Raw genomic sequence first — 26,742 nt, 5'->3', positions numbered from 1 at the left:
TCTTCTGGAGGCAGCTCTGCAGTGTAATCACTAGCTGGCACAGCCACAAAGTCACAAAATCATATTTTAAACCTAATCCTAACCTTAATCCTAACTATTCTGCCCTTGAGTGCACTCTAACCTTTGTCACATGACAAACCCTAATGCCTAACCTTAACTTGAAATTAAGACCAAAAAGCAAATGCTTGTATTTATGAATTTTGACAATATAATCAATTTTGACTTTCTAAGGGGAAATCACTCAGTTCCGCCTTCAGCACAAGATTCATAACAATTAAGGTCAACCTGCGAAAAATAACCTCAAGGGATTTGATCCTGGTTAAATAAGGGCTACATGACAGTATAATGTCACCAACATGAATGTGGATTTTGAGATGCTAAGACCTAGTACAATACAAAACATCAACAACAAAAAAAGCTAAAAAAGTATTGTCAAATCAACTTTAGGGCTCCCTCCATTTAGCTGACTTCCTGCTAACAGCAGCCACAGCCACAAACCCCACCACAGCCTCAATGTGACATGGGAAAACCCAGTCACCTCCTTCCTGTTTGTAGAAAAAGGGCACAACACAAAAAGCTTCAATGTCACTACACGAACACAGGCCCACTTTGATCATAAAACTTTGATGATGGGGCCGTGGCACAGCACCCCCAGAGACAGGAAGTACACAGCACAGCTCCATAATGTGTAGCGCACAATTACACCACAAAAACATATAGGGCCAAAAAACTAGACAGGGATCACGGATTGGATCCCTCTAGCATTTTACCCTCCTGTTCTTGAACCAACATCCTCCTCCTGTGTTTTCTATTAATAGAATAGTCACAAGGTGTACCGTCACTTTGCTATTTGATTTGACAACAAAAGAGATTGATCAAATGGAAAAGGTATTAAGCTATGAAAAATACACTATCAATAAATGGGAACATCTGGCATCTGTATATTTAGACAAACAAATTCAATTAACCGGACCTATTTTGCTCCATCAAAAAAAAAAACAAGCTCGGGAGAAAAAAAGACGACATACAATACTGTTGTTACCATGGCAATATTTCCTTCAAAAGCAGCGACTTTGCTGTGTTGCGGATCTGTCTGCTGTGCCTCAATGACTAAAGTACACACACACACCACTCTGAGTGAAACGGCGATTTCCCAGCTTGTAGGCTCTAGAGGCAGAGATAGAGAGAGCGCAAGAGAAAGAGAGAGAGGTGGAGCGATGGGGAGAGAAAAAGAGAGAGAGGTGGAGAGAGTGAGAGATGGAGAAAGAGAGAGAGAGAAACAGGGAGAGCTGGGGAAAACAGAAATGGCCTTTCACAGTATTTGGGCATAGCCCGGGAAGCATCTCGCTAAAATGTTACTGGCGAGCAGAGCTGAATTTCAAAAGTGTGGAGAACCAAGAGACAGTGGGACTGGGGATGTGTTGGCTGCCATTTTCTGGGGCAGTATAGGAGTCAGTCAGTGAGCTGCAGGGGGGACATGGTGTGTCACACTAGAGAGACAGCCTGGCTCCAGGGAAGGCTTTTCCCTCAAGACTAAACATCTCGACTTGTGTGTGTGTCCGTTTGTCTGTGAGTGACTATGTAAGAAATACCAGACAGTTTTGTCAGGAGACTCAAACTCTGCTGGTGTCCCGTGCAGTATGACATAATGGTTCGACCATGAAGCCTCGTTAAACACACATTTGTCACTTCAGTGACGTCTTTAAATTGATTGAATATTCCAGACCAATTTCCATTAACCTACAGTTGAAGTCGGAAGTTTACATACACCTTAGCCAAATACATTTAAACTCAGTTTTTCACATTCCTGACATTTAATCCTAGTACAAATTCCCTGTGTCTTAGGTCAGTTAGGATCACCACTGTATTTTCAGAATGTGAAATGTCAGAATAATAGTAGAGAGAATGATTTGTTTCAACTTTTATTTCTTTCATCACATTCCCAGTGGGTCAGAAGTTTCCATACACTCAATTAGTATTTGGTAGCATTGCCTTTAAATTGTTTAACTTGGGTCAAACGTTTCAGGTAGCCTTCCAAAAGCTTCCCAAATAAATTGGGTGAATTTTGGCCCATTCCTCCTGACAGAGCTGGTGTAACTGTGTCAGGTTTGTAGGCCTCCTTGCTCGCACATGCTTTTTCAGTTCTGCCCACACATTTTCTATAGGATTGAGGTCAGGGCTTTGTGATGGCCACACCAATACCTTGACTTTGTTGTCCATAAGTCATTTTGCCACAACTTTGGAAGTATGCTTGGGGTCATTGTCCATTTGAAAGACATATTTGAGACCAAACTTTAACTTCCTGACTAATGTCTTGAGATGTTGCTTCAATATATCCACATAATTTCCCCTCCTCATGATGCCATCTATTTTGTGGAGTGCACCAATCCCTCTTGCAGCACAGCACCCCGACAACATGGGTTGGGATGGTGTTCTTTGGCTTGCTAGCATCCTCATTTTTCCTCCAAACAAAACAATGGTCATTTTGGCCAAATAGTTCTATTTTTGTTTCATCAGACCAGAGGACATTTCTCCAAAAAGTATCATTTCTGTCCCCATGTGCAGTTGAAAACCGTAGTCTTCTCCCTTGCTGAGCGGCCTTTCATGTTATGTCGATATAGGACTCGTTTTACTGTGGATATAGATACTTTTTTACCCGTTTCCTCCAGCATCTTCACAAGGTCCTTTGCTGTTGTTCTGGAATTGATTTGCACTTTTCGCACCAAAGAACGCGTCTCCTTCCTGAGCGGTATGATGGCTGCGTATTCCCATGGTGTTTATACTTGCGTACTGTTGTTTGTACAGATGAACGTGGTACCTTCAGGCATTTCGAAATTGCTCCCAAGAATGAACCAGGTCTTGGCTGATTTCATTTGATTTTCCCATGATGTCAAGCAAAGAGGCACTGAGTTTGAAGGTAGGCTTTGAAATACATCCACAGGTACACCTCCAATTGACTCAAATGATGTCAATTAGCCTATCAGAAGCTTCTAAAGTAATGACATAATTTTCTGGAATTTTCCAAGCTGTTTAAAGGCACAGTCAACTTAGTGTATGTAAACTTCTTACCCACTGGAATTGTGATACAGTGAATTATAAGTGAAATAATCTGTCTGTAAACAATTGTTGGAAAAATTACTTGTGTCAAGCACAAAGTAGATGTCCTAACTGACTTGCCATAACTATAGTTTGTGAACAAGAAATGTGTGGAGTGGTTGAAAACGAGTTCCAATGCCTCCAACCTAAGTGTATGTAAACTTCCCACTTCAACTGTAAATGTGAAAATGATGGAGTCCTGTGAAGTCAGGACAGTTTGTTTGTTTAATGCTGCGAGCCCCGCAGACTTCAAACACTTCACGAACACAAAAGAAAAGCGCTAAACATTTATTCCTGGCAAACACGTCTTCATTCAAAGAATCCCCTGTGGTGGTGAAACATGTATTTTTCATCCCCCAGTGAGCGTGAAACTTCTCTCAATCCAAAACAGACTGCTGCTACCAAAGCCTCCGCATGAGCTTGAACCGTATACTGACTACCTGCACCACCACCGAGAAAACAATTACTTACTGCCAGGCTAGTGCTAGAGCTAATGAAAGCTAATCTTGTGACGCTTCGCTCACTCGTGAATGTGGAAAAATCTATAATCCACTGACCCCTGGTTTCAAATTGGAGCCCACAACTCAACCTCCACCCATTATCATTCCCCCGGTGATGCAAGCAGTCTTTGTTGTCACTGGACTGATGTATTGATAGCAGCACCGCCAGGCAGACACCAGAACAATGTGTTTCGTAGTGTTAATTACACGATAGCGCCAACCTCACGCTGCGTATTTGAGTGTAACTATTAATCGTGATTAGTGAAACAAGATATTTGTTTTAAAAATGCTTTGAGGTTACTTACGCTAAATGAGATAGATGCCTATGGTTATTAGTAAGCCTAATCAATCGTGATGAAGTTAATAATAAAATGCATTAAATCATCAGACTGCTTGAGGAGAGGTTTATCTAAGTGGAGAAGCTTAAAGAGGCTTTGCATCCTCAACTAACACAGTGCAGCTCACACCGTTTCAAAATATTCACAGAGAGATGTGAACAGAGGGGTTGAAATGCGTATCAAGTGACTGCCTTAAGTATCCCCCTAACGGCCACATGTACTCGAGATAAGAGCGAGTGAGAGAGAGCCAGGAGAGAGTGAGTGAGATCCAGGAGAGAGTGAGGGGGAGCCAGGAGAGAGTGAGAGAGAGCCAGGAGAGAGTGAGTGAGAGCCAGGAGAGAGTGAGTGAGAGCCAGGAGAGTGAGAGAGAGCCAGAGGAGAGTGAGAGAGAGCCAGGAGAGAGTGAGTGAGAGCCAGAAGAGAGGGAGTGAGAGCCAGGAGAGAGTGAGAGAGAGCCAGGAGAGAGTGAGTGAGAGCCAGGAGAGAGTGAGTGAGAGCCAGGAGAGAGAGCCAGGAGAGAGAGCCAGGAGAGAGAGAGTGAGAGCCAGGAGAGAGTGAGAGAGAGCCAGGAGGGAGTGAGAGAGCCAGGAGAGAGTGAGAGAGAGCCAGGAGGGAGTGAGAGAGCCAGGAGAGAGTGAGAGAGAGCCAGGAGAGAGTGAGAGAGAGCCAGGAGAGAGTGAGAGAGAGCCAGGAGAGAGTGAGAGAGAGCCAGGAGATAGTAAGAGAGTGCCAGGAGAGAGTGAGTGAGAGCCAGGAGAGAGTGAGAGAGAGACAGGAGATAGTGAGAGAGCCAGGACAGCAGAAAGGCCCATCCATGGTCTCAGAGAGAAATAACCTCTAAAAGGTTAATTAACATTCAACAGCTTCAAAATTACATACACTAGTTATATAAAAGGTATGGACATACGGGTGCAATTCCACAAAAATATACAATGCCGCAATATGTTGTATGGATATCCAATTAAAGTCCTGCATGGAGGGCTGAAACATGGCTTTTGCTTCTGTCTGGTAGTTAATTGCACTCACCTGGTGTCCAAGGTCTGAATCAGTACCTGTGGTGAGAATGAAAACCAGATGTGGCCTGGCACCTTAGAGGCTGCTGCCCTACATACATAGACATGGAATCACTGGCCACTTTAATAATGGAACACTATCACTATAATAATGTTTACATACTGATTTACTCATCTCAAATGTATATACTGTATTCTATTCTATTGTATTATAGTCAATGCCATTCAACATTGCTCATCCTAATATTTATATACAGTACCAGTCAAAGGTTTGGACACACTTACAGTGATTCCTCCTTTAAAAGCTGTGAGCTTACACCGCGGGACTTAGAGGTACCCAGCATCACGGCTTCATTGCTCCAGAACACCACAAGGGGGAGTTAGAGCACTCATTATGCATTTTAGGTCCCAAAGTTTTTATTAGAGATCGACCAATTATGATTTTTCAACGCCGATACCGATTCCGATTATTGGAGGACCAAAAAATCCGATACCAATTAATCGGACGATTTAAAAGAATTAATTTGAAATAATGACAATTACAAAAATACTGAATGAACACTTATTTTAACTTAATATAATACATCAATAAAAATCTATTTAGCCTCAAATAAATAATGAAACATGTTCCATTTGGTTTAAATAATGCAAAAACAGTGTTGGAGAAGAAAGTAAAAATGCAATATGTGCCATGTAAGAAAGCTGACGTTTAAGTTCCTTGCTCAGAACATGAGAACATATGAAAGCTGGTGGTTCCTTTTAACATGAGACTACAATATTCCAAGGTAATGGGTTTTAGGTTGTAGTTAATATAGTATTTATAGGACTATTTCTCTCTATACCATTTGTATTTCATATACCTATACCTTCTTATAGGCACTTTAGTATTGCCAGAGTAACAGTATAGCTTCCTTCCCTCTCCTCGCCCCTACCTGGGCTTGAACCAGGAACACATCAACAACAGCCATCCTCAAAGCATCGTTACCCATCGTCCACAAAATCCGCGGCCCTTGCAGAGCAAGGGGAACAACTACTCCAAGTCTCAGAGTGAGTGACATTTGAAACGCTATTAGCGCGCACCCCACTAACTAGCTAGCCATTTCACATCGGTTACACCAGCCTAATTTCGGGAGTTGATAGGCTTGAAGTCATCTACAGCTCAATGCTTGAAGCACAGGGAAGAGCTGCTGTCAAAACGCACTAAAGTGCTGTTTGAATAAATGCTTACGAGCCTGCTGCTGCCTACAACCGCTCAGTCAGACTGCTCTATCAAATATCAAATCATAGACTTAATTATAACATAATAACACACAGAAATATGGTCATTTGGTCATTAATATGGTCGAATCCGGAAACTATCATTTCGAAAACAAAACGTTTATTATTTCAGTGAAATACGGAACCGTTTGGTATTTTATCTAACGGGTGGCATCCCTAAGTCTAAATATTGCTGTTACATTGTACAACCTTCAATGTTATGTCATAATTACGTAAAATTCTGGCAAATTAGTTCGTATCGAGCCAGGCGGCCCAAACTGTTGCAAATACCCTGACTTTGCGTGCAATGAACGCAAGAGAATTGACACAATTTCACCTGGTTAAAATTGCATGCTAACCTGGATTTCTTTTAGCAAAATATGCAGGTTTAAAATATATACTTCTGTGTATTGATTTTAAGAAATGAATTGGTATTTATGTTTAGGCACAGTCATGCAACGATTGTGCTTTTTTCGCAAATGCTCTTTTGTTTAATCATCCCTGTCACGCCCTGGTCTTAGTATTTTGTGTTTTCTTTATTATTTTGGTTAGGCCAGGGTGTGACATGGGTTAATTATGTGGTGTTTTTGTAGGTATTTTTGTAGGTATTGGGATTGTATTGGGATTGTGGTAAAGTGGGGTTATCTAGGAAAGTCTCCCCAAGTGGGGTTATCTAGGAACCCCTCCCCAACTTGAGTTTGGTGTGAAACCCCCCTCCTGCCCTACTTGCAACAAATCATTGTCAGGACTTTCTAGAGAAAGCAGCAGAGATGCGCAATAGGTTTCTAAGAAGAGGCTATTCTCCACAATGTGTGGATGAAGCTCTTAATTTGGCATTGGGAAAAACACGAGATGAACAGCTACAAAAAAGACTCACTAAAGCTAAAGAACACTCTGTAATGTTCACAACTACATATACTTTGAACTCGCAAAAAGTGGGAGATGCAGTCAGGAAACACTGGCATGTTTTATTTACGCGATAAATTGGTCTGTCAGCCACAAAAGAAAATCAGCTAGAATGTTTTGGGATTTTCACCTTCCAGACATTATTTCCTAAAGGTCTTAATGATGAAATGCCTATGTATGTTATGTTGTAAATTTGATCATGAATTATGCCCCTATTTCAGATTACTCTGATGTTTTTCTTACACTGTACACAATGATTTCTGAAAACTTGCTTGGTAGGTCATTGTACTCATTGTGGTTTTACAGACGTGTTTAATACATTTTATGTACACACTTTATTTGAATATTTATGAAATGCACATTGTTATATTTGGTAGCACTTATTTTTTCCCCCTTCACCTCCAACCCCTTTAGATGCGTGGAACGGGTGTGGGTGGGGCTAGATCTACATAAGGCTGCTAATTTATTTTAAAAAACTCACAAAAGCTCTGACGAAGGTCGTAAGGACGATACGTAAAGCTTATTAAAGATCAGTAATACGATCAAGAGCAGTGTGCGGGTTCCTTCTTTTTCCTCATCTTAGCCGGCAGTTGCCATGCACCTTTTGGTTTTTATTAATTTATTGGCACCAGTGTAACTGCTAAACTGGTTTCTGATTGTACACTGTACTGCATTATTGTAGCGGGTTTACTAATGTGTTAGTTGTAGTAGTTCTAGTTGACTATGATGAGACAACAATGTACCCTGTATGTATTGGTTAGCGGTCATGATATAAAGGTTTGGCTTGGAAAGGTTTTTTCGTCTGGTCACAGACAGCTGATGTGTTGTGCACTGATGTTCAGAAGCGAAGGGAAAAGGTAAGAGGAGAGGCTGTAGATAGTAGCGAGAAGGAATTATATGTACAACCAGAAAAGTGAGCATGCTGTTTTTATGTGGCTGCTATGAAAGTGAACTGTTTGCGTGTGATCAGAGGTGTATTCATTCCGCCGATTCTGTTGGAAACAGGGATAAACATACCTGAATTTGTCCAATAGAGACTCTCATTTGCAACTGTTGGACTAATGATTACACCCTCGATCAGTTAGATTCAGGTAAGAGTGTGCAAGGCAGTACTAAATGTGTCACTGCTTGTCACCTTGATTACTCAAAATTCTCTCAACCCGTCTCTACCTACGTTGTAAACTTTCATTCATAGGCTAGGTTGTAGCAACCTCATGTTGGGTGCAGGGAGAATTTGAGTATCATGTGGTAGCCTAAACCTATCGATGTTACATTGAGCTGGGGGAATGAAATATAAATGACAGTCATCAAACTTGCTGTAATAGAAATAAGGCCATGCTCATTAAAAAAAAAGAATCATCCTCCCTCATGTTAAACGGCAGTGACCACCACTGGTATGTACTATGTTTTATTAACCACGGCGCTGGATGCTCATTTCCTCAAACAAAAACACATACGTCTGGGGCGGGTAGTGATGCCGTTTGGCCTATCGTGGTTCTCAGCTTTAAGGATCATTTTTTGATGTACAGCAGCACGTCCTGCAAAGCGAGGCACAGTAATTAAATTACACTCCCGCTGTGGAGATAGATTTAACAGAGCTGACTGGTAGCCATCTCCGCTCCTCCTCCCTCTCGATCACAAAACAGGCCTGATCTGCTATTACAAGAGAAGAGGGAAAAGAGAGGGAAGAAGAATCCAGTGCTTCAGATGATTTACTGCAGAATCCGTGGCTTTAAATAGTCACTCCAAATTCAACGGAACCTCAATCCCAGTTCGGAAAGGCTGCATCACCAAAGTCAAATGTGCTGACGTAAATTAATTATGTGAAGGCAATATAACAGAATAAGGGTGAATTCAATTTGAATTAAGGTTTGGAACGGTCTTGACGTGGCACAAAGGGAAGACCTCCAAACCACAGCCTTACTCGTGTTGTCTCCTTGAAATATGAATCTAATGATGCAACAATAAATAAGAAATGATGGGAGCAGCCAGAAAATCACTTTGAAGCTCAATCTCTGCTGAGGCATGATACGCCTTTCGTGTAGAGGAGGCAATTTAAAATTATACTTGTCAATGCCTTTTCTGGAGGATAGGTATTATTTTCTCTCATATATAGAGAGACAATGCACATGATTTAAAGCACAATGAATACTTTACCACTATGTTGGAACCAAAAATTACATATTTTCACATATCATGGCCATGGCCATCTTTTTTTGTTTTACAAAAGATAACCTGTTCTTGTTTTTTTTCACAGTATGTACGCTTCAAGGGATCTGCATCAACTGTTTAGCACCGATCTTTATTATTGTCTACAAAGAAACAACAAAGACAGTACAGTATAAAGATAGAACCAATTTCTCCAATAGAAATCCACAATCACACTTGTAGGCGATGTCATAGCATCGCTGGCTAGCTACGCTCATGTGCAGACAAACGTCATCGGGTCCAACGGTCGTCTCGCGCATGTGCAAGCCGTCAAATCAAAGGCACTCCTTCGATTTATGTTTTTGACGAAAATGAAAAACGTGTCAGTTTGTTACTTTCACGAGGTTGGAGTAATAACGTGTTTGACTACTTAAGACATTGGCTCAAATGTAGGCTGTGTTTTTAGATATCAAGAAAATTAACAACTAAGGAATCATCACGGGAATTCAGATATGCATCTGTTGGTCACAGACACCTTCCCAAAAAATAAGGGAAGTGGATCAGAAAAACAGCCACTATCTGGTGTGCCCACCATTTTCCTCATTGTAGCACGACACATCTTCACAGACTTCATCAGGCTGTTGATTGTGGCTATTACCATGCTGAAACATGAGGTGATGGCGGCTGATGAATGGCATGAAAATGGTCCTCAGGACCTCGTCACGTTATCTATATGCATTAATATTACCATCAATAAAATGCAATTGTGTTCGTTGTTTGTAGTTTATACCTGCACATACCATAACCCCACCGCCACCATGGGGCACTCTGTTCACAACATTGACATCAGCAAACCATTCACCCACACAAAGCCATACACACTGTCTGCCATCTGCCCGGTACGGTTGAAACCAGGATACACCCAAAAAGAGCACACTTCTCCAGCGTGCCAGTGGCCATCGAAGGTGAGTATTTGCCCACTGAAGTCAATTACGATGCTGAACTGCAGTCAGCTCAAGACCCTGGTGAGGACAATGTGCACTCAGATGAGCTTCCCTGAGATGGTTTCTGACCGTTGGTGCAGAAATTATTTGGTTGTGAAAACCTACAGTTTCATCAGCTGTCTGCGTGGCTGGTCTCAGACGATCCTGCAGGTGAAGAAGCCGGATGTGGAGGTCCTGGGCTGGCGTGGCTACACATGGTCTGCGGTTGTGAGGCTGGTTAGACGTACTGCCAAAATCTCTAAAACGACATTGGAGGCGGCTTATGCTAGAGAAATCAACATACAATTATTTGCCAACAGCTCTGGTGGACATTTCTGCAGTTAGCAGCCTCAATACTTGAGACATCTGCGGTATTGTGTTGTGTGACAAAACTGCACATTTTAGAGTGGCCTTTTACTGTCCCTAGCACAAGGTGCACCAGTGTAATGATCATGCTGTTTAATCAGCTTCATGATATGCCACACCTGTCAGGTGGATTGATTATCTTGGGAAAAGAGAAATGCTCACTAACAGGGATGTAAACAAATGTGTGCAAAACATTTGAGCTAAATAAGCTTTTTGTGCATATGGAACATTTCTGGGATCTTTTATTTCAGCTCATGAAACATGGAACCAACACTTTACATTTTGCATTTATATTTTTGTTCAGAATTGCTTGTCTGATAAGCTTGCATCAATGGGCAGCTCATGGCTGGATTTCCCTTTGTAATCATTGATAGCTTGCAAGACCTGCCACATCTGACAAGCGTCAGAGCTGGCGTAATAGATTATATTTAAATGTTTTATTACGATCTTGCTGCAACTCCCCAACGGGCTCGGGAGAGGCAAAGGTCGAGTCATGCGCCCTCTGAAACATGACCCACCAAACCGCAATCCTTAACACCCGTCCGCTTATCCCGGAAGCCAGCTGCACCAATGTGTCGAAGGAAACGCCTTTCAACTGATGACCGAGGTCAGCCTGCAAGCGCCCAGCCTGCCACAAGGAGTCGCTAGAGTGCGATGAGCCACACTCCTTGCCCGGATGGCACTGGGCGACTTGTCCGTTGCCTTACGGGACTCCCGATCACGGCCAGTTGTGATACAGCCTGGGATCGAACCGTAGCGGGATAGCCCCGAAACAGGATTTCTTATAAACATCTGGATTAGTGTTCTGCTCTTTGAAAGTGTCAGCTCAGTGTGGATGTTTCCTGTAATCCATGGCTTCTGTTTGGGATACAGTATGTACGTACGGACATCGTCGATGCGCATCCCAGAATATCTTCTTGTCTGTGCTAGCGAAACAGTTATTGGCTGTTACAGGAGATTAATCATTGGTAGTTCGCTTTTCTTAGAAAATATTATAAAAGACAACAAAGTGGACTGTACTGTGAATCTTAAGGAGCTATTCTACATCTAGTTAAGTTACTTCTCTTCACCTGAACACGAGCACACTACAAACAAACAAAAAACATATTTCAATCGTCGTCCAGAATATTCACAGGGCAATGAGATAATAGCCACATCTGAAAATAAAAGATCTGCGCATCGTGCTGAGCCAGTCTGTATGTGCGTGTGTGTTCACTGTGGTGCCAGCTGGGATTGTGTGACCCCAGGATACTCATCTGTGGTAGCAGCTCAGACGTGTATGTTACATGAAGACGCCCTGGGTCCTCTCAGCTGAGCACTGGGGTACCTTGGGACGAACATGTCACATATTACACACTCTACACACTCTCTGGCACTGGCTGAGGCCTTCAGCCTCCAGCTAAACTCTCGCTGCTTGTGCCTGGGAGGAGAGAGAGTAGACACGAGAAGAGAGTCGTACATGTCAGCCTGCCAGACAGTGCCAGTGACAGTGGTATCCCAGGTAAGCTACCACTGCACTGCTAGCAGGCACGCACAGAAAGGCCCTGGATATGATTGCCATGGCAACGGTCACAATGTATTACTTGGGCGACTACAGGAGGCTGGCGGCTTGTCATGGCTGTTTTTTTTGGTGCATAGATCTGTACCTCCCCAGGTAATGGGAATGCGTCACGCTGTTGCCTGAGTGGCTATAACAAAGATGAATGGCTATGTATTATCATGGTAAATCACACACAAACAGATGACGTTGGTCATAGCACATCAATAATCATCATTCTGATTGTACACACAAAGCAGCACTTTAAAACCAATGTAATGTTGACTGAAGAACTGTGTGACTGACAAACTATTTTTCTTGAGCTTCTCTTCAAGAATAAAAGCATCAATGGACATTTCTGCTACAGCATCAACAATGTATAATGTAAAAAGAAGAAACACCCCAGCTTTCCAACCAACTGCTGTGTAACCTCAAAACGCTGTCCTCAAGGATGGGGGACTTTTAACGCAATCAGCCAAGTGCCATCTTTAGAAGTGGCCTCTGCTTAAAAAGGGGAATGACTTGATGAATTGGACCCAGGGCCTCTGTCCAGGTCTGAATACATTTAAGGTAGGGAAAATGAAGGTTGAATCTCTCTCCCAGAGGAGACTGGCAAGAGTCCTGCAGATCTGACCCTTTGGGTGGAAGACTAATAAAAGGAGCACACCCCTGCGAAAAACCTAAATTCAGTTTTCCCAGAGAGAACCTAGTTCATTAGAATTACTCCCAAATACATGATTGCCAAAGTTGGATGTGTAGCATATTCAAAACTTCATAGTCTATCGTTGTATTGGTTTTTACTTCCTAAAACAATAATTGTCTAACTCACGGTTCAGCCGTCAGAGATTTGAGAGCTAAATGTATCAGGGCATTGCAAGCATATGGACCTACAGGCCTAGGCATCCACTGCATGATATTCATATTTCTTAAATAAAATATTAAGGGAGACAAGCTTAGGCCAAACCCTAGAGAGACAGAGACAAAGATGGAGATATGCCGGCACCATGTTCCCGATATCCACATGGATTTCTTCATAGTTGTCAGGTAGCAGCTGCTACTGCTATGCAAATATAGGTCCACTCATTCAGACTGGTCTTACTCCCTCATTTTTCAGAATACAAGCCTGAAACAATTTCTAAAGACAGTTGACATCTAGTGGAAGGCATAGGAACTGCAATTTGAGTCCTAATTCAATGGATACTGTAATGGCATTGAACAGAAAAGTACAAAACCAAAAATAATCCTACTTCCTGGATGGATGTTTCTCAGGTTTTCGCCTGCCAAATCAGTTCTGTTATACTCACAGACACTATTTTAACAGTTTTGGAAACTTTAGAGTGCTTTCTATCCATATCTACCAATGATATGATTTTAATATCTTCTGGGCCCGAGTAGCAGGCAGTTTAATTTGGGCACGCTTTTAATCCAAAATTCCGAATGCTGCCCCCTACCCTAGAGAAGTTAAAGGCAATGCCACCAAATACTAATTTGAGTGTATGTAATCTTCTGACCCACTGGGAATGTGATGAAAGAAATACAAGTTTAAATAAATAATTCTCTAATATTATTCTGACATTTCACATTCTTAAAATAAAATGGTGATCCTAACTGACCTAAAACAGGGAATTCTTACTAGGATTAAATGTCAGGAATAGTGAAAAACTGAGTATAAATGTATTTGGCTAAGGTGTATGTCAACTTCCGACTTCAACTGTACCTGCTGGAGAGCGTGCCATGGGTGGGTGTTGTTATGGGGACCAGTGAGCTGAGATAAGGTGGAGCTTTACCTAGCAAAGACTTATAGATGACCTGGAGTCAGTGGGTCTTGCGACGAATATGTAGCGAGGGCCAGCCGACGAGGGCATACAGGTTGCAGTGGTGGGTGGTATATGGGGCTTTGGTGACAAAATGGATGGCACTGTGATAGACTGCATCCAGTTTGCTGAGTAGAGTGTTGGAGGCTATTTTGTAAATGTCATCGCCGAAGTAGAGGATCGGTAGGATAGTCAGTTTTACGAGGGTATGTTTGGCAGTGTGAGTGAAGGAGGCTTTGTTGCGAAATTGGAAGCTGATTCTAGATTTAATTTTGAATTGGAGATGCTTAATATAAGTCTGGAAGGAGAGCCCACAGTCTAGCCAGACTCCTAGGTATTTGTAGTTGTCCACATATTCTAAGTCAGAACCGTCCAGAGTAGTGATGCTTGTCGGGTGGGCGGGTGCGGGCAGCGATCGGCATTTAGTTTTACTCGCATTTAAGAGCAGTTGGAGGCCACGGAGGAGAGTTGGATGGCACTGAAGCTCGTTTGGAGGTTTGTTATAACCTCTTGATACTCCCCATCCCGGATCCGGGATCGTGAATAAAGCCTCAGGCTCATTAGCATAACGCAACGTTAACGATTTCTGAAAATTGCAAATAAAATGAAAATAATGTGCCTGCTCTCAAGCTTAGCCTTTTCTTAACAACACTGTCATCTCAGATTTTCAAAATATGCTTTTGAACCATAGCAATTCACTAATTTGTGTAAGAGTATGCTAAGCTAGCTTAGCATTTTGAGTAGCATTTAGCACGCAACATTTTCACAAAAACCAGATAACCAAATAAATAAAATAATTTACCTTTGAAGAGCTTCGGATGTTTTCAATGAGGAGACTCTCAGTTACATAGCAAATGTTCAGTTTTTCCTGAAAGAATCTTTGTGTAGGAGAAATCGCTCCGTTTTGTACATCACATTTGGCTACCGAAACGAACCGAAAATTCAGTCACCAAAACGTCAAACTTTTTCCGAATGAACTCCATAATATCGACCGAAACATGGCAAACGTTGTTTAGAATCAATCCTCAAGGTGTTTTTTCACATATCTCTTCATTGATATGCAGTTCGTGGAAGCCTGCTTTCCCCTCAGAATCGCATGGAAAAATACCAGCAGCTGAAAAAGACGCACCAATTTCGACGGAGGACACCGGGCGGACACCTGGAAAATGTAGTCTCTTATGGTCAATCTTCCAATGATATGCCTACAAATACGTCACAATGCTGCAGACACCTTGGGGAAACAACAGAAAGGGCAGGCTCATTCCTCTCGCATTCACAGCCATATAAGGAGACAATGGAAAATGGAGCCTCAAAAATCCTGCTGGTTTCCTGGTTGCCGTTTCATCTTGGTTTTGCCTGTAGCTCCCGTTCTAGGGCACCCACAGACAATATCTTTGCAGTTCTGGAAAATTCAGAGTGTTTTCTTTCGAAAGCTATCAATTATATGCATAGTCGAGCATCTTTTTGTGACAAAATATCTTGTTTAAAACGGGAACGTTTTTCATCCAAAAATGAAATTGCGCCCCCAGAGTTTCAAGAGGTGTCCAAAGAAGGGCCAGATGTATACAGAATGGTGTCGTCTGCGTGGAGGTGGATCAAGGAATCACTCGCAGCAAGAGCGACATCATTGATATATACAGAGAAAAGAGTTGGCCCGAGAATTGAACCCTGTGGTACGGTACCCCCATGACGGCCTACCACGGCCAAACCCGGACGACGCTGGGTCAATTACAGTAGGGAGAACAAGTATTTGATACACTGCCGATTTTGCAGGTTTCCCTACTTACAAAGCATGTAGAGGTCTGTAATTTTTATCATAGGTACACTTCAACTGTGAGAGACGGAATCAAAAATCCAGAAAAATCACATTGTATGATTTTAAGTAATTTAATTGCATTTTTTGCATGACATAAGTATTTGATCCCCTACCATCCAGTAAGAATTCCAGCTCTCACAGATCTGTTAGTTTTTCTTTAAGGAGCCCTCCTGTTCTCCACTCATTACCTGTATTAACTGCACCTGTTTGAACTCGTTACCTGTATAAAAGACAACTGTCCACACACTCAATCAATCAAACAGACTCCAACCTCTGCACAATGGCCAAGACTAGAGAGCTGTGTAAGGACATCAGGAATAAAATTGTAGATCTGCACAAAGCTGGGATGGGCTACAGGACAATAGGCAAGCAGCTTGGTGAGAAGGCAACAACTGTTGGCGCAATTATTAGAAAATGGAAGAAGTTCAATCACTCTCGGTCTGGGGCTCCATGCAAGATCTCACCTTGTGGCACAGCAATGATCAGAGGAAGGTGAGGGATCAGCCCAGAACTACACGGCAGGACCTGGGCTATGACCTGAAGAGAGCTGGGACCACAGTCTCAAAGAAAACCATTAGTAACACACTCCGTCGTCATGGATTAAAATCCTGCAGCGCAAGCAAGGTCCTCCTGCTCAAGCCAGCGCATGTCCAGGCCCATCTGAAGTTTGCCAATGACCATCTGGATGATCCAGATGAGGAATGGGAGAAGGTCATGTGGTCTGATGAGACAAAAATAGAGCTTTTTGCTCTAAACTCCACTCGCCGTGTTTGGAGGAAGAAGAACGAGTCCAACCCCAAGAACACCATCCCAACCGTGAAGCATGGAGGTGGAAACATCATTCTTTGGGGATGCTTTTCTGCAAAGGGAAGAGGACGACTGCACCGTATTGAGGGGAGGATGGATGGGGCCATGTATCGCGAGATCTTGGCCAACAACCTCTTTCCCTCAGTAAGAGCATTGAAGATGGGTCTTCCAGCATGACAACGACCCGAAACACACAGCCAGGGCTACTAAGGAGTGGCTCCGTAAGAAGCATCTCAAGGTCCTGGAGTGGCCTAGCCACTCTCCAGACCTGAACCCAATAGAAAAACTTTAGAGGGAGCTGAAAGTCCGTATTGCCCAGCAACAGCCCCGAAACGTGAAGGATCTGGAGAAGGTCTGTATGGATGAGTGGGCCAAAATCCCTGCTGCAGTGTGTGCAAACCTGGCCAAGAACTACAGGAAAGCTATGATCTCTGTAATTGCAAACAAAGGTTTCTGTACCAAATATTGGGTTCTGCTTTTCTGATGTATCAAATACTTATGTCATGCAATAAGATACAAATGAATTACTTAAAAATCATACATTGTGATTTTCTGGATTTTTGTTTTAGATTCCGTCTCTCACAGTTGAAGTGTACCTATGATAAAAATTACAGACCTCTACATGCTTTGTAAATAGGAAAATCTGAAAAATCGGCAGTGTATCAAATACTTGTTCTCCCCACTGTATGGGACGCCCAATCACGGCTGGGTGTTATACAGCCTGGAATCGAACCAGGGACTATAGTGACGCCCCTTGCACTGAAATGCAGTGCCTTAGACCGCTGCGCCACTTGGGAGCATATAAACCCCCATGCTGGTGAATACAATGCAGGCTGTGGGTTTGAAAAGCCAACTTATCTTGTCAAACAGAGATATTTATCTTCTGCCTGCCGACAGTCTCTCTGTTTGTTGAGCCGAATGATTAATAGTCTTTTCTCAGAACTGCTCATGCATTTTGGAAGCCTTCAGGCCCTCAGGCAAGTATTTCTATAATGATTCTCGGGACCTAGAATAACTTTTATTTCATTTTTTATGTCATCCTTAGTACTTTGATTTTAAATCAAGGGTTTATTCATTTAACATGTATATGGACAGCAATGAAAAGGAATGTGGAGAAAGCCTTTAATCCCCTACTTTAGGTTTTTCATGATGAATAAGATGACAAAGACTGACAGTGACAGGTCGAAGACAGTGACAAAGAACTGACACGAAAGATCGATTGAGACAAGGGGACATGACAAAGCTTTTCAGAGAAAATGTGTAGTGACGCAATCCTGAAATATTCAATGCTCCCTTGATATTTGTTGACTCCAAAGTGTGAGTGCTTTAAAGGGCATTTATGTAGCATGAGATTCCTGGGGACATGCTGTGCTAAGGGGAATGCATATGTGTCACGACTCACTAAGAGTCTCACTAACCCAACACCATGACTACAGAGAATTTCCAAAAAGCAAGTGGCTAATTGGATGAGTAACATCAGTATGGCTGCAACTTAGACATTTTGTCTATTGTCTTTTTGTTTTATGTAGACGTCTGTTTCCCAAGCTGATCTAAGTTTTATTTTGTAGGCTATTTAAATGGATCTGAGCCTGGTACACAAATGTCTCATTTCTCCGACTCAGATACAGACTTGGTATGGCTTGTTGAGTGTACATAAACTCACTTTAGTCAGCATTGTTGTATAGTCAGTCAGCCGACAGCCTCATTCAGTCAGACTAGCGTAGCTAACTTTCTGTACAAATCGTCTCTGTAAAGCCAGATGCAACTTCAAATAGCCCAACGTTTTGAGTCAAAGTATTTGCTTGGGGGGAAAAGTCAGTGAAAACGTTGACTATAAACTAGAGGTCTTAATGGGTCCAAAAGACTCGAAATTCGAGATCTGACCCGGGACCCAAGGGGATAACCCATAAGCATACTACATACTCAATTTACATCACAAATAGTGTGGTTAGTATGAGTATTCGAACACAGCTCTAGGCCTACCTGTACTTCTATGTATAATCTGGTTTGAGTCCTTACTCATGATTGACAGAAGCGCTCCAAACAAAAGTCAATGCATGAATTGACAACTCATACATGGTATGAAATAAACCAAAGCGTTTTTCTCACAAATGTAGCCTAGGTTGTGCGCTCTGTAAACAACATGTCTACTCCGAAAATGACAACGGTAACTGTAATAATAATATATTGAGTAGATGAACAGAAATGACGTGATCAACAAACATTATAGATTAGAAATGATGGTGGATTACTGGGGATACTGGTGTGCCATCCACGCGGCCTCCGCAATGGATTAGTCCACTCAGACAGCAGTGAATCAGACAGGTGTCTCGTGTGCCATAAAAAAAAATGTCAATATTTTCCAATGATGGACTAAAATAAATCTTTGTTGACCAACAGCCCATCGACCAAACAATCCAACAGCCAAGTAAATCCAGTCAGCCCTTAGTGCAATTAAAATGTATTTATCGACCGGACCCGATTGGACTTGTCCTCTGTTAATTTAGTGTTTGTGGGACGAAAACTGCACAAGCTTGTTATGTGTCAGCCAATTGCAACTGGTTGCTCACCTCACATGCATCTGCTGCTGAGGACCAGTTGCAAGTGAGTGAGTAAAAGGAGCCTTGGTCTAGGCGAGCCTACTTTAGATTGCAAAGATGGAGTTCTTTTTTATTGAAGTAAAACGAAAGTTCAAGGAGAAAGAGTATAGTGAAAAGAAGCCGACAAGGGGAATGTCCTCAGGGACTAGTTTAAATATTGTAGTTGACAAGATGAGAAGAATGTTGGCGCGGCCAAATGGACTCTGTGCAACTCGCTTTTCAGGTTCTATGTAATTTTCGACCTTTCCCTAATTTATTTTTGTATTTATTATCAGTTGTTTAGTCGTTATTATTATTGTAAATCATGATTATTACTGTAGGCCTATTTAATCATCTAAACCAGTTCTTTAAATTGTTTAACTTGGGTCTGTCACGTTCTTACCTTTATTTCCTTTGTTTTGTCTTTATTTAGTATGGTCAGGGCGTGAGTTGGGGTGGGCAGTCTATGTTTTGTGTTTCTATGTTTGGTTTCTGTTTCGGCCTAGTACGGTTCTCAATCAGAGGCAGGTGTCGTTAGTTGTTGATTGATTGAGGTCAGGGCTTTGTGACGGCCACTCCAATACTTGTCTTTCTTGTCCTTAAGCCATTTTTCGACAACTTTGGAAGTATGCTAGGGGTCATTGTCCATTTGGAAGACCCATTTGCGACCAAGCTTAAACTTACTGATTGATGTTGCTTCAATAAATCCACATAAATTTCCCCTCCTCATCATGCCATCTATTGTGTGAAGTGCACCAGTCCCTCCTGCAGCAAAGCACCCCCACAACATGATGCTGCCACCCCGGTGCTTCACGGTTGGGATGGTGTTCGGCTTGCAAGCCTCCCCTTTTTTCCTCCAAAGAGGCACTGAGATTGAAAATAGGCCTTAAAATACATCCACAGGTACACCTCCAATTGACTCAAATGATGTCAATTAGCCTATCCTCCAGCATCTTCACAAGGTCCTTTGCTGTTGTTTTGGGTTGATTTGCACTTTTCGCATCATAGTAGGTTCATATCTAGGAGACAGAACGCGTCTCTTTCCTGAGCGGTATGATGGCTGCGTGGTCCCATGGTGTTTATACTTGCGTACTATTGTTTGTACAGATAAACGTGGTACCTTCAGGCATTTGGAAATTGCTCCCAAGGATGAACCAGACTTGTGGAGGTCCTACAATTTTTTTCTGAGGTCTTGGCTGATTTCTTTTGATTTTCCAATGACGTCAAGCAAAGAGGCCCTGAGTTTGAAGGTAGGCTTTGAAATACATCCACAGGTACACCTCCAATTGTCTCAAATAATGTCAATTCGCCTCTCAGAAGCTTCTAAAGCCATGATATTATTTTCTGGAATTTTCCAAGCTGTTTAAAGGTACAGCCAACTTCTGAGCCTCTGGAATTGTGACACAGTGAATTATAAGTGAAATAATCTGTCTGTAAACAATTTTTGGAAAAAAATACTTGTGTCATGCACAAGGTAGATGTCCAAACAGACTTGCCAAAACAATAGTGTGTTAACAAGAAATTTGTGGAGTGGTTGAAAAACAAGTTTTAATGACTCCAACCTAAGTGTATGTAAACTTCCGACTTCAACTCTATATCTCACTGGTCATCCCCAAAGCCAACACCTCCTTTGGCTGCCTTTCCTTCCAGTTCTCTGCTGCCAATGACTGAAACAAATTGTAAAAATCACTGAAGTTAGAGAATTATATCTCCCTCACTAACTTTAAGCATCAGGTATCTGAGCAGCTTACCGATCGCTGCAGCTGTACATAGCCCATCTGTAAATAGCCCACCCAATTTACTTACATCATCCCCATATTGGATTTATTTACTTTTTTTGCACACCAGTATTTCTACTTGCACATCATGATCTGCACATCTATCACTTCAGTGTTAATTTGCTAAATTGTAATTACTTTGCTACTATGGCCTATTTATTGCCTTACCTCCATTTACACACACTGTACATATATTTTTCAATTGTGTTATTGACTGTACTTTTGTTTATTATGTGTAACTCTGTGTTGTCGCACTGCTTTGCTTTATCTTGGCCAGGTTGTAGTTGTAAATGAGAACTTGTTCTCAACTTGCCAACCTGGTTAAATAAGGTTGAAATATTGTTTTTTTTATATATAGAAAAAATAGAGGGACGTCACACTGATTCATATTGACGGACGACACACGGATTAATATTGACGGAGGGCACACAGATTAATATTGACGGAGGGCACACAGATTAATATTGACGGAGGGCACACGGATTAATATTGACGGAGGGCACACGGATTAATATTGACGGAGGGCACACGGATTAATATTGACGGAGGGCAAACAGATTAATATTGACGGAGGGCACACAGATTAATATTGACGGAGGGCACACAGATTAATATTGACGGAGGGCACACAGATTAATGTTGACGGAGGGCACACAGATTAATATTGACGGAGGGCACACTGATTAATATTGACGGAGGGCACACTGATTAATATTGACGGAGGGCACACAGATTAATATTGACGGAGGGCACACAGATTAATATTGACGGAGGGCACACGGATTAATATTGACGGAGGGCACACGGATTAATATTGACGGAGGGCAAACAGATTAATATTGACGGAGGGCACACAGATTAATATTGACGGAGGGCACACAGATTAATATTGACGGAGGGCACACAGATTAATGTTGACGGAGGGCACACAGATTAATATTGACGGAGGGCACACTGATTAATATTGACGGAGGGCACACTGATTAATATTGACGGAGGGCACACTGATTAATATTGACGGAGTGCACACTGATTAATATTGACGGACGACACACTGATTAATATTGACGGACGACACACTGATTAATGGAACCAGCTCATGAACTAAAACCATCTGTTGGGTGTTTTATCAAATTACATTCACTTAAGACTAACTTTTATCTTTGTCAATGACAATGGTTTTGATATTCCTTTCAACCCTAGAGTCCTCGAACACCTGATATGAGTTGTCGTGAGTGTCATCACTTTCAAGTAAAATCCTTCTGTCTATCTAGATCAAAGGGCTTATAAGGCTTAATTTGGCCAAGCTTTCTCCCCCCCCCCCCACAGAGCTAAACCTTGGAGAACTGTACTTTGAAGAGGGGCCAGACACAATTCATCTTAAAGAGGTCTCATTATTGTCCCATAGTGGTATCAGATTTCAAACACATTCCCCTTTCTGCTGATAGTTCCTCATCAATTAACCGGATTCAACAGTTATCATCATCATGCCATGTATTTTTTAAAGGTGTTTATCATCAGGTGTTTGGTTGTTTTTGCTATGAGACTGACAGTTGCAGACTTCTGTTGCATGTGTTACCTCGCCATCTCAGAGTGTAATTGTGCCTAGATGGAGTCAGATGAGAACAGTATGAGACACTCCGTTCCAATCTACACATTCACTCCATTTCCTGTCGCATTTCTTTCAAAAGCAACCCAGGTTCCTCCTCCCTCAGCTCAGAGCACTTCAAAAACAAGATTAAATTAAAGACAGCCTCTCGACCCATGGAGACGATGACGACAATGATAATGATGTGTTTCATAAAAACGTGCCCCCGTAGACATCAAGGTGGCTTTATTACTGAGGCAGCTCTGAGGCTCTGGTGTTGTAGATTAGCATAATGTATTCCTGTGGTTTCTACATGAGGGCTCAGCTCCGGGCTTTGATGCAGGAGATAGATAGGATCGCCGTCTCCACCTTTTATCTAGGCTAAACGCAGGCTAAACGCAGGCTAAACAGGAGAATAGAGAAGAATGGAGGATACAGCCGCTTCAAAGAGGTGAGATAAGCGAGATGTCTAGATTTATAATTATTGAGAACAACAATACTGTCACCCAAGTTAGCAAATGCAGGGTGAAAGGGTATAGAGGGTGTTTTAAACCTCTAGGCAAGTCAGTTAAGAAAAAATCTTATTTACAATGATGGCCTAGGAACGGTAGGTTTACTGCCTTGTTCAGGGGCAGAACGACAGATTTTTACCTTGTCAGCTCGGGGATTCGATCGAGCAACCTTTCGGTTACTAACCCAACGCTCTAACCACTAGGCTACCTGTCGCCCTAGGCTACAGTTCTTCATGGAAGCCTCAGTGTACAAATTAGATGTGCTGTAAATGCCAACACAAAATATGTCAGATATTTGTCTTTGGGGCTGAAGAGAAAAGTATAAAACAGTACCAAAAACACAAATCAGCGTGTTGCATTTGTTCAGTGACAAAGAAGACCGTACATTTCTGCTTGTGCCAACAAAATACGCCCAGTCTACTTTTTGCCACTTGAAAACAAATAGCAACTTTGGAGAAGTTTGAAATATTTTCTCAGCCCCTAAGACACTATCCTAATACAAACAAAGACTACATCCATTTAATAATTGTCAAATGTTCTCTCCAACTGACAGCCTTTCGCACAGAGAAAACGGAGGACCAATTATGTAAAAACCAAAAAGTAGCCATTGTTACCACATAATTTCCTAGACAATACCAGGGAAATACCAGTGGAAACAGTACTTGTAAAACTAAGTGCTACCCACAAAGTTTAACTTGGAATTGTACAAAAATACAAATGATAAAATAATTTATCTTTCATCTCTCTCTCCCTGTTTTCACTATTTTCAGTCAATTCGCACGGGATAAATAATTTGAGCAAGGGAAACAGCTCTGTCTCAGTATGTGTAGCCCATGTATCTGATGCTGTCTGGACCAAAAGAGTATCACTCGATTGATTGATGATGTAGAGGTTAACCCAGGCCCTGCAGCACCAAGCATCTCTCCCATTCCCCAGGCGCTCTCATTTGTTGACTTCTGGAACCATAAAAGCATTGGTTTCATGCATGTTAACATTAGAAGCATTAGAAGTTTGTATAATTCACTGCTTTAGCACACTCTGCCAACCCAGATGTCGTAGCCGTGTCTGAATTCTGGCTTAGGAAGCGACCAAAACTCCTGAAATTTCCATCGCTACCTATAACATTTTCTGCCAAAATAGAACTGCCAAAGGAGGAGGGGGGGGTTGTAATCTACTATAGAGATAGCCTGCAGAGTTCTGTCACACTATCCAGGTCTGTGCCAAACAATTTGAGCTTCTACTTTAAAAAAATCCAACTTTCCAGAAATAAGTCTCTCACCGTTGCTGCTTGTTATAGACCCCCGTCAGCCCCCAGCTGTGCCCTGGACACCATATGTGAATTGATCGTCCACCATCTATCTTCAGAGTTCGTACTGTTAGGTGACCTAAACTGGGACATGCTCAACACCCTGGCCGCCCTACAAGCTAAGCTAGATGCCCTCAATCTCACACAAATTATCAAGGAACTTACCAGGTAAAACCCTAAATCCGTAACTATGGGCATCCTCTTATATATCATCCTGACCAACTAGCTCTCTAAATACACTTCTGCTGTCTTCAACCAGGATCTCAGCAATCACTGACTCATTGCCTGCGTGCGTAATGGGTCCGAGGTCAAACCGTCCCTCATCACTGGTCAAACTCTCCCTAAAACACTTTAGGGAGAGTTTAGAAAGGCAGGGAACAGGCCTTTCTAATCGACCTGGTCCGGGCATCCTGAAAGGATATTGACCTCAGCCCGTCAGTAGAGGATGCCTGGTTGCTCTTCAAAAGTGCTTTCCTCTCCATCTTAAATAACCATGCCCCATTCAAAAAATGTAGAACTAAGAACAGATTTGACTGCCCTTGACCAGCACAAAAACATAATGCGTTCTGCATTAACATCCAATAGCCCCAACGATATGCAACTTTTCAGGGAAGACAGGAACCAATATACTCAGTCAGTTAGGAAAGCTAAGGCTAGCTTGTTCAAACAGAAATATGCATCCTGTAGCTCTAATTCCAAAACGTTTTGGGACACTAAAGTCCATGGAGAATAAGAGCACCTCCTCCCAGCTGCCCACTGCACTGAGGCTAGGAAACACTGTCAACACTGATAAATCTACGATAATCGATAAATTCAATAAGCATTTTTCCACGGCTGACCATGCGTTCCACCTGGCTACCCCTAACCCGGTCAACAGCTCAGCACCCCCTGCAGACACTTGCGCCCCATCCCACCCACCCACTTCTCCTTCACCCAAATCAAGACAGCTGATGTTTTGAAAGAACTGCAAAATCTGGATCCCTACAAATCAGCTGGGCTAGACAATCTGGACCCTCCCTTTCTAAAATTATCTGCAGAAATTGTTGCAACCCCTTTACTAGCCTATTCGACCTCTCTTTCATACCGTCTGAGATGCCCAAAGATTGGAAAGCTGCCACGGTCATCCCCCTCTTCAAAGGAGGAGACACTCTAGACCCAACCTGTTACAGACCTACATCCATCCTGTCCTGCCTTCCTAAAATCTTTGAAAGCCAAGTGAACCAACAGATCACCGAACATTTCAATTCCCACGGTACTTCTCCACTATGCAATCAGGTTTCCGAGCTGGTCATGGGTGCACCTCAGTCACACTCAAGGTCCTAAATAATATCGTAACCATCATCGACCTGGCCAAGGCTTTCGACTGTCAATCACTGCATTCTTATCGGCAGACTCAACAGCCTTGGCATCTCAAATGACTGCCTCTCATGGTTCACCAACTAATTCTCAGATAGAGTTCAGTGTGTCAAATCGGAGGGCCTGTTGTCCAGACCTCTGGCAGTCTCTATGGGGGTACCACAGGGTTCAATTCTCGGGCCGACTATTTTCTCTGGGTACATCAATGATGTCACTCTTGCTGCTGGTGATTCTTTGATCGACCTCTACGCAGACAACACCATTCTGTATACATCCGGCACTTCTTTGGACACTGTGCTAACAAACCATCCAAATGAGCTTTACTCGGCCTCCGTGGCCTCTAACTGCTTTTAAATGCTAGTAAAACTAAGTGCATGATCTTCAACCAATTGCTGCCTGCACCCCCACGCCCAACTAGCATCACTACCCTGGACGGTTCTGACTTAGAATATGTGGACAACTACAAATACCTAGGTGTCTGGTTAGACTGTAAACTCTCCTTCCAGACTCACATTAAGCATCTCCAATCCAAAAGTAAATCTAGAATCGGCATCCTATTTCGCAACAAAGCCTCCTTCACTCATGACGCCAAACATACCCTCGTAAAACTGACTATCCTTGACTTCGGCAATGTAATTTACAAAATAGCCCCCAACAATCTACTCAGCAAATTGGATGTAGTCTATCACAGTGCCATCTGTTTTATCACCAAAGCCCCATATACTACCTACCACTGCGACCTGCGCTTCATATTTGTCACCAAACCCACTGGCTCCGGGTCATCTATAAGTCCTTGCTAGGTAAAGCTCCGCCTTATCTCAGCTCACTGGTCACCATAGCAACACCCACCCGTAGCACGCGCTCCAGCAGGTATATTGCACTGGTCATCCCAAAAGCCAACACTTCCTTTGGCCGCCTTTCCTTCCAGTTCTCTGCTGCCAATGACTGGAATGAATTGCAAAAATCTCTGAAGCTTGAGTCTTATATCTCCCTCTCTAACTTTAAGCATCAGCTGTCAGAGCAGCTTACCGATCACTGTACC

General features: G+C 42.5%; 1 protein-coding gene across 5 annotated transcripts in view; it reads right to left on the bottom strand.

The window, feature by feature from the left end:
• LOC135517307 (lethal(3)malignant brain tumor-like protein 4) overlaps positions 1–26,742 on the bottom strand; it is a 144,640-nt gene that overhangs the window by 24,776 nt on the left and 93,122 nt on the right. The window contains exon 18 of one of the 5 annotated variants that reach the window (XM_064941493.1): positions 10,374–11,934. The exons of the other annotated variants lie outside the window; for them this stretch is intronic. Within the exon in view, the coding sequence (XP_064797565.1) occupies positions 11,915–11,934 (20 nt within the window). The 3' untranslated portion in view covers positions 10,374–11,914. Of the gene's footprint in view, positions 1–10,373; positions 11,935–26,742 lie in introns of those variants that run through there. 5 annotated transcript variants of the gene reach the window in all.

Source organism: Oncorhynchus masou, chromosome 28 (genome assembly GCF_036934945.1).
Source record: "Oncorhynchus masou masou isolate Uvic2021 chromosome 28, UVic_Omas_1.1, whole genome shotgun sequence".
NCBI lineage: Eukaryota > Metazoa > Chordata > Actinopteri > Salmoniformes > Salmonidae > Oncorhynchus > Oncorhynchus masou.
This window is presented reverse-complemented; position numbering and strand designations above follow the sequence as displayed.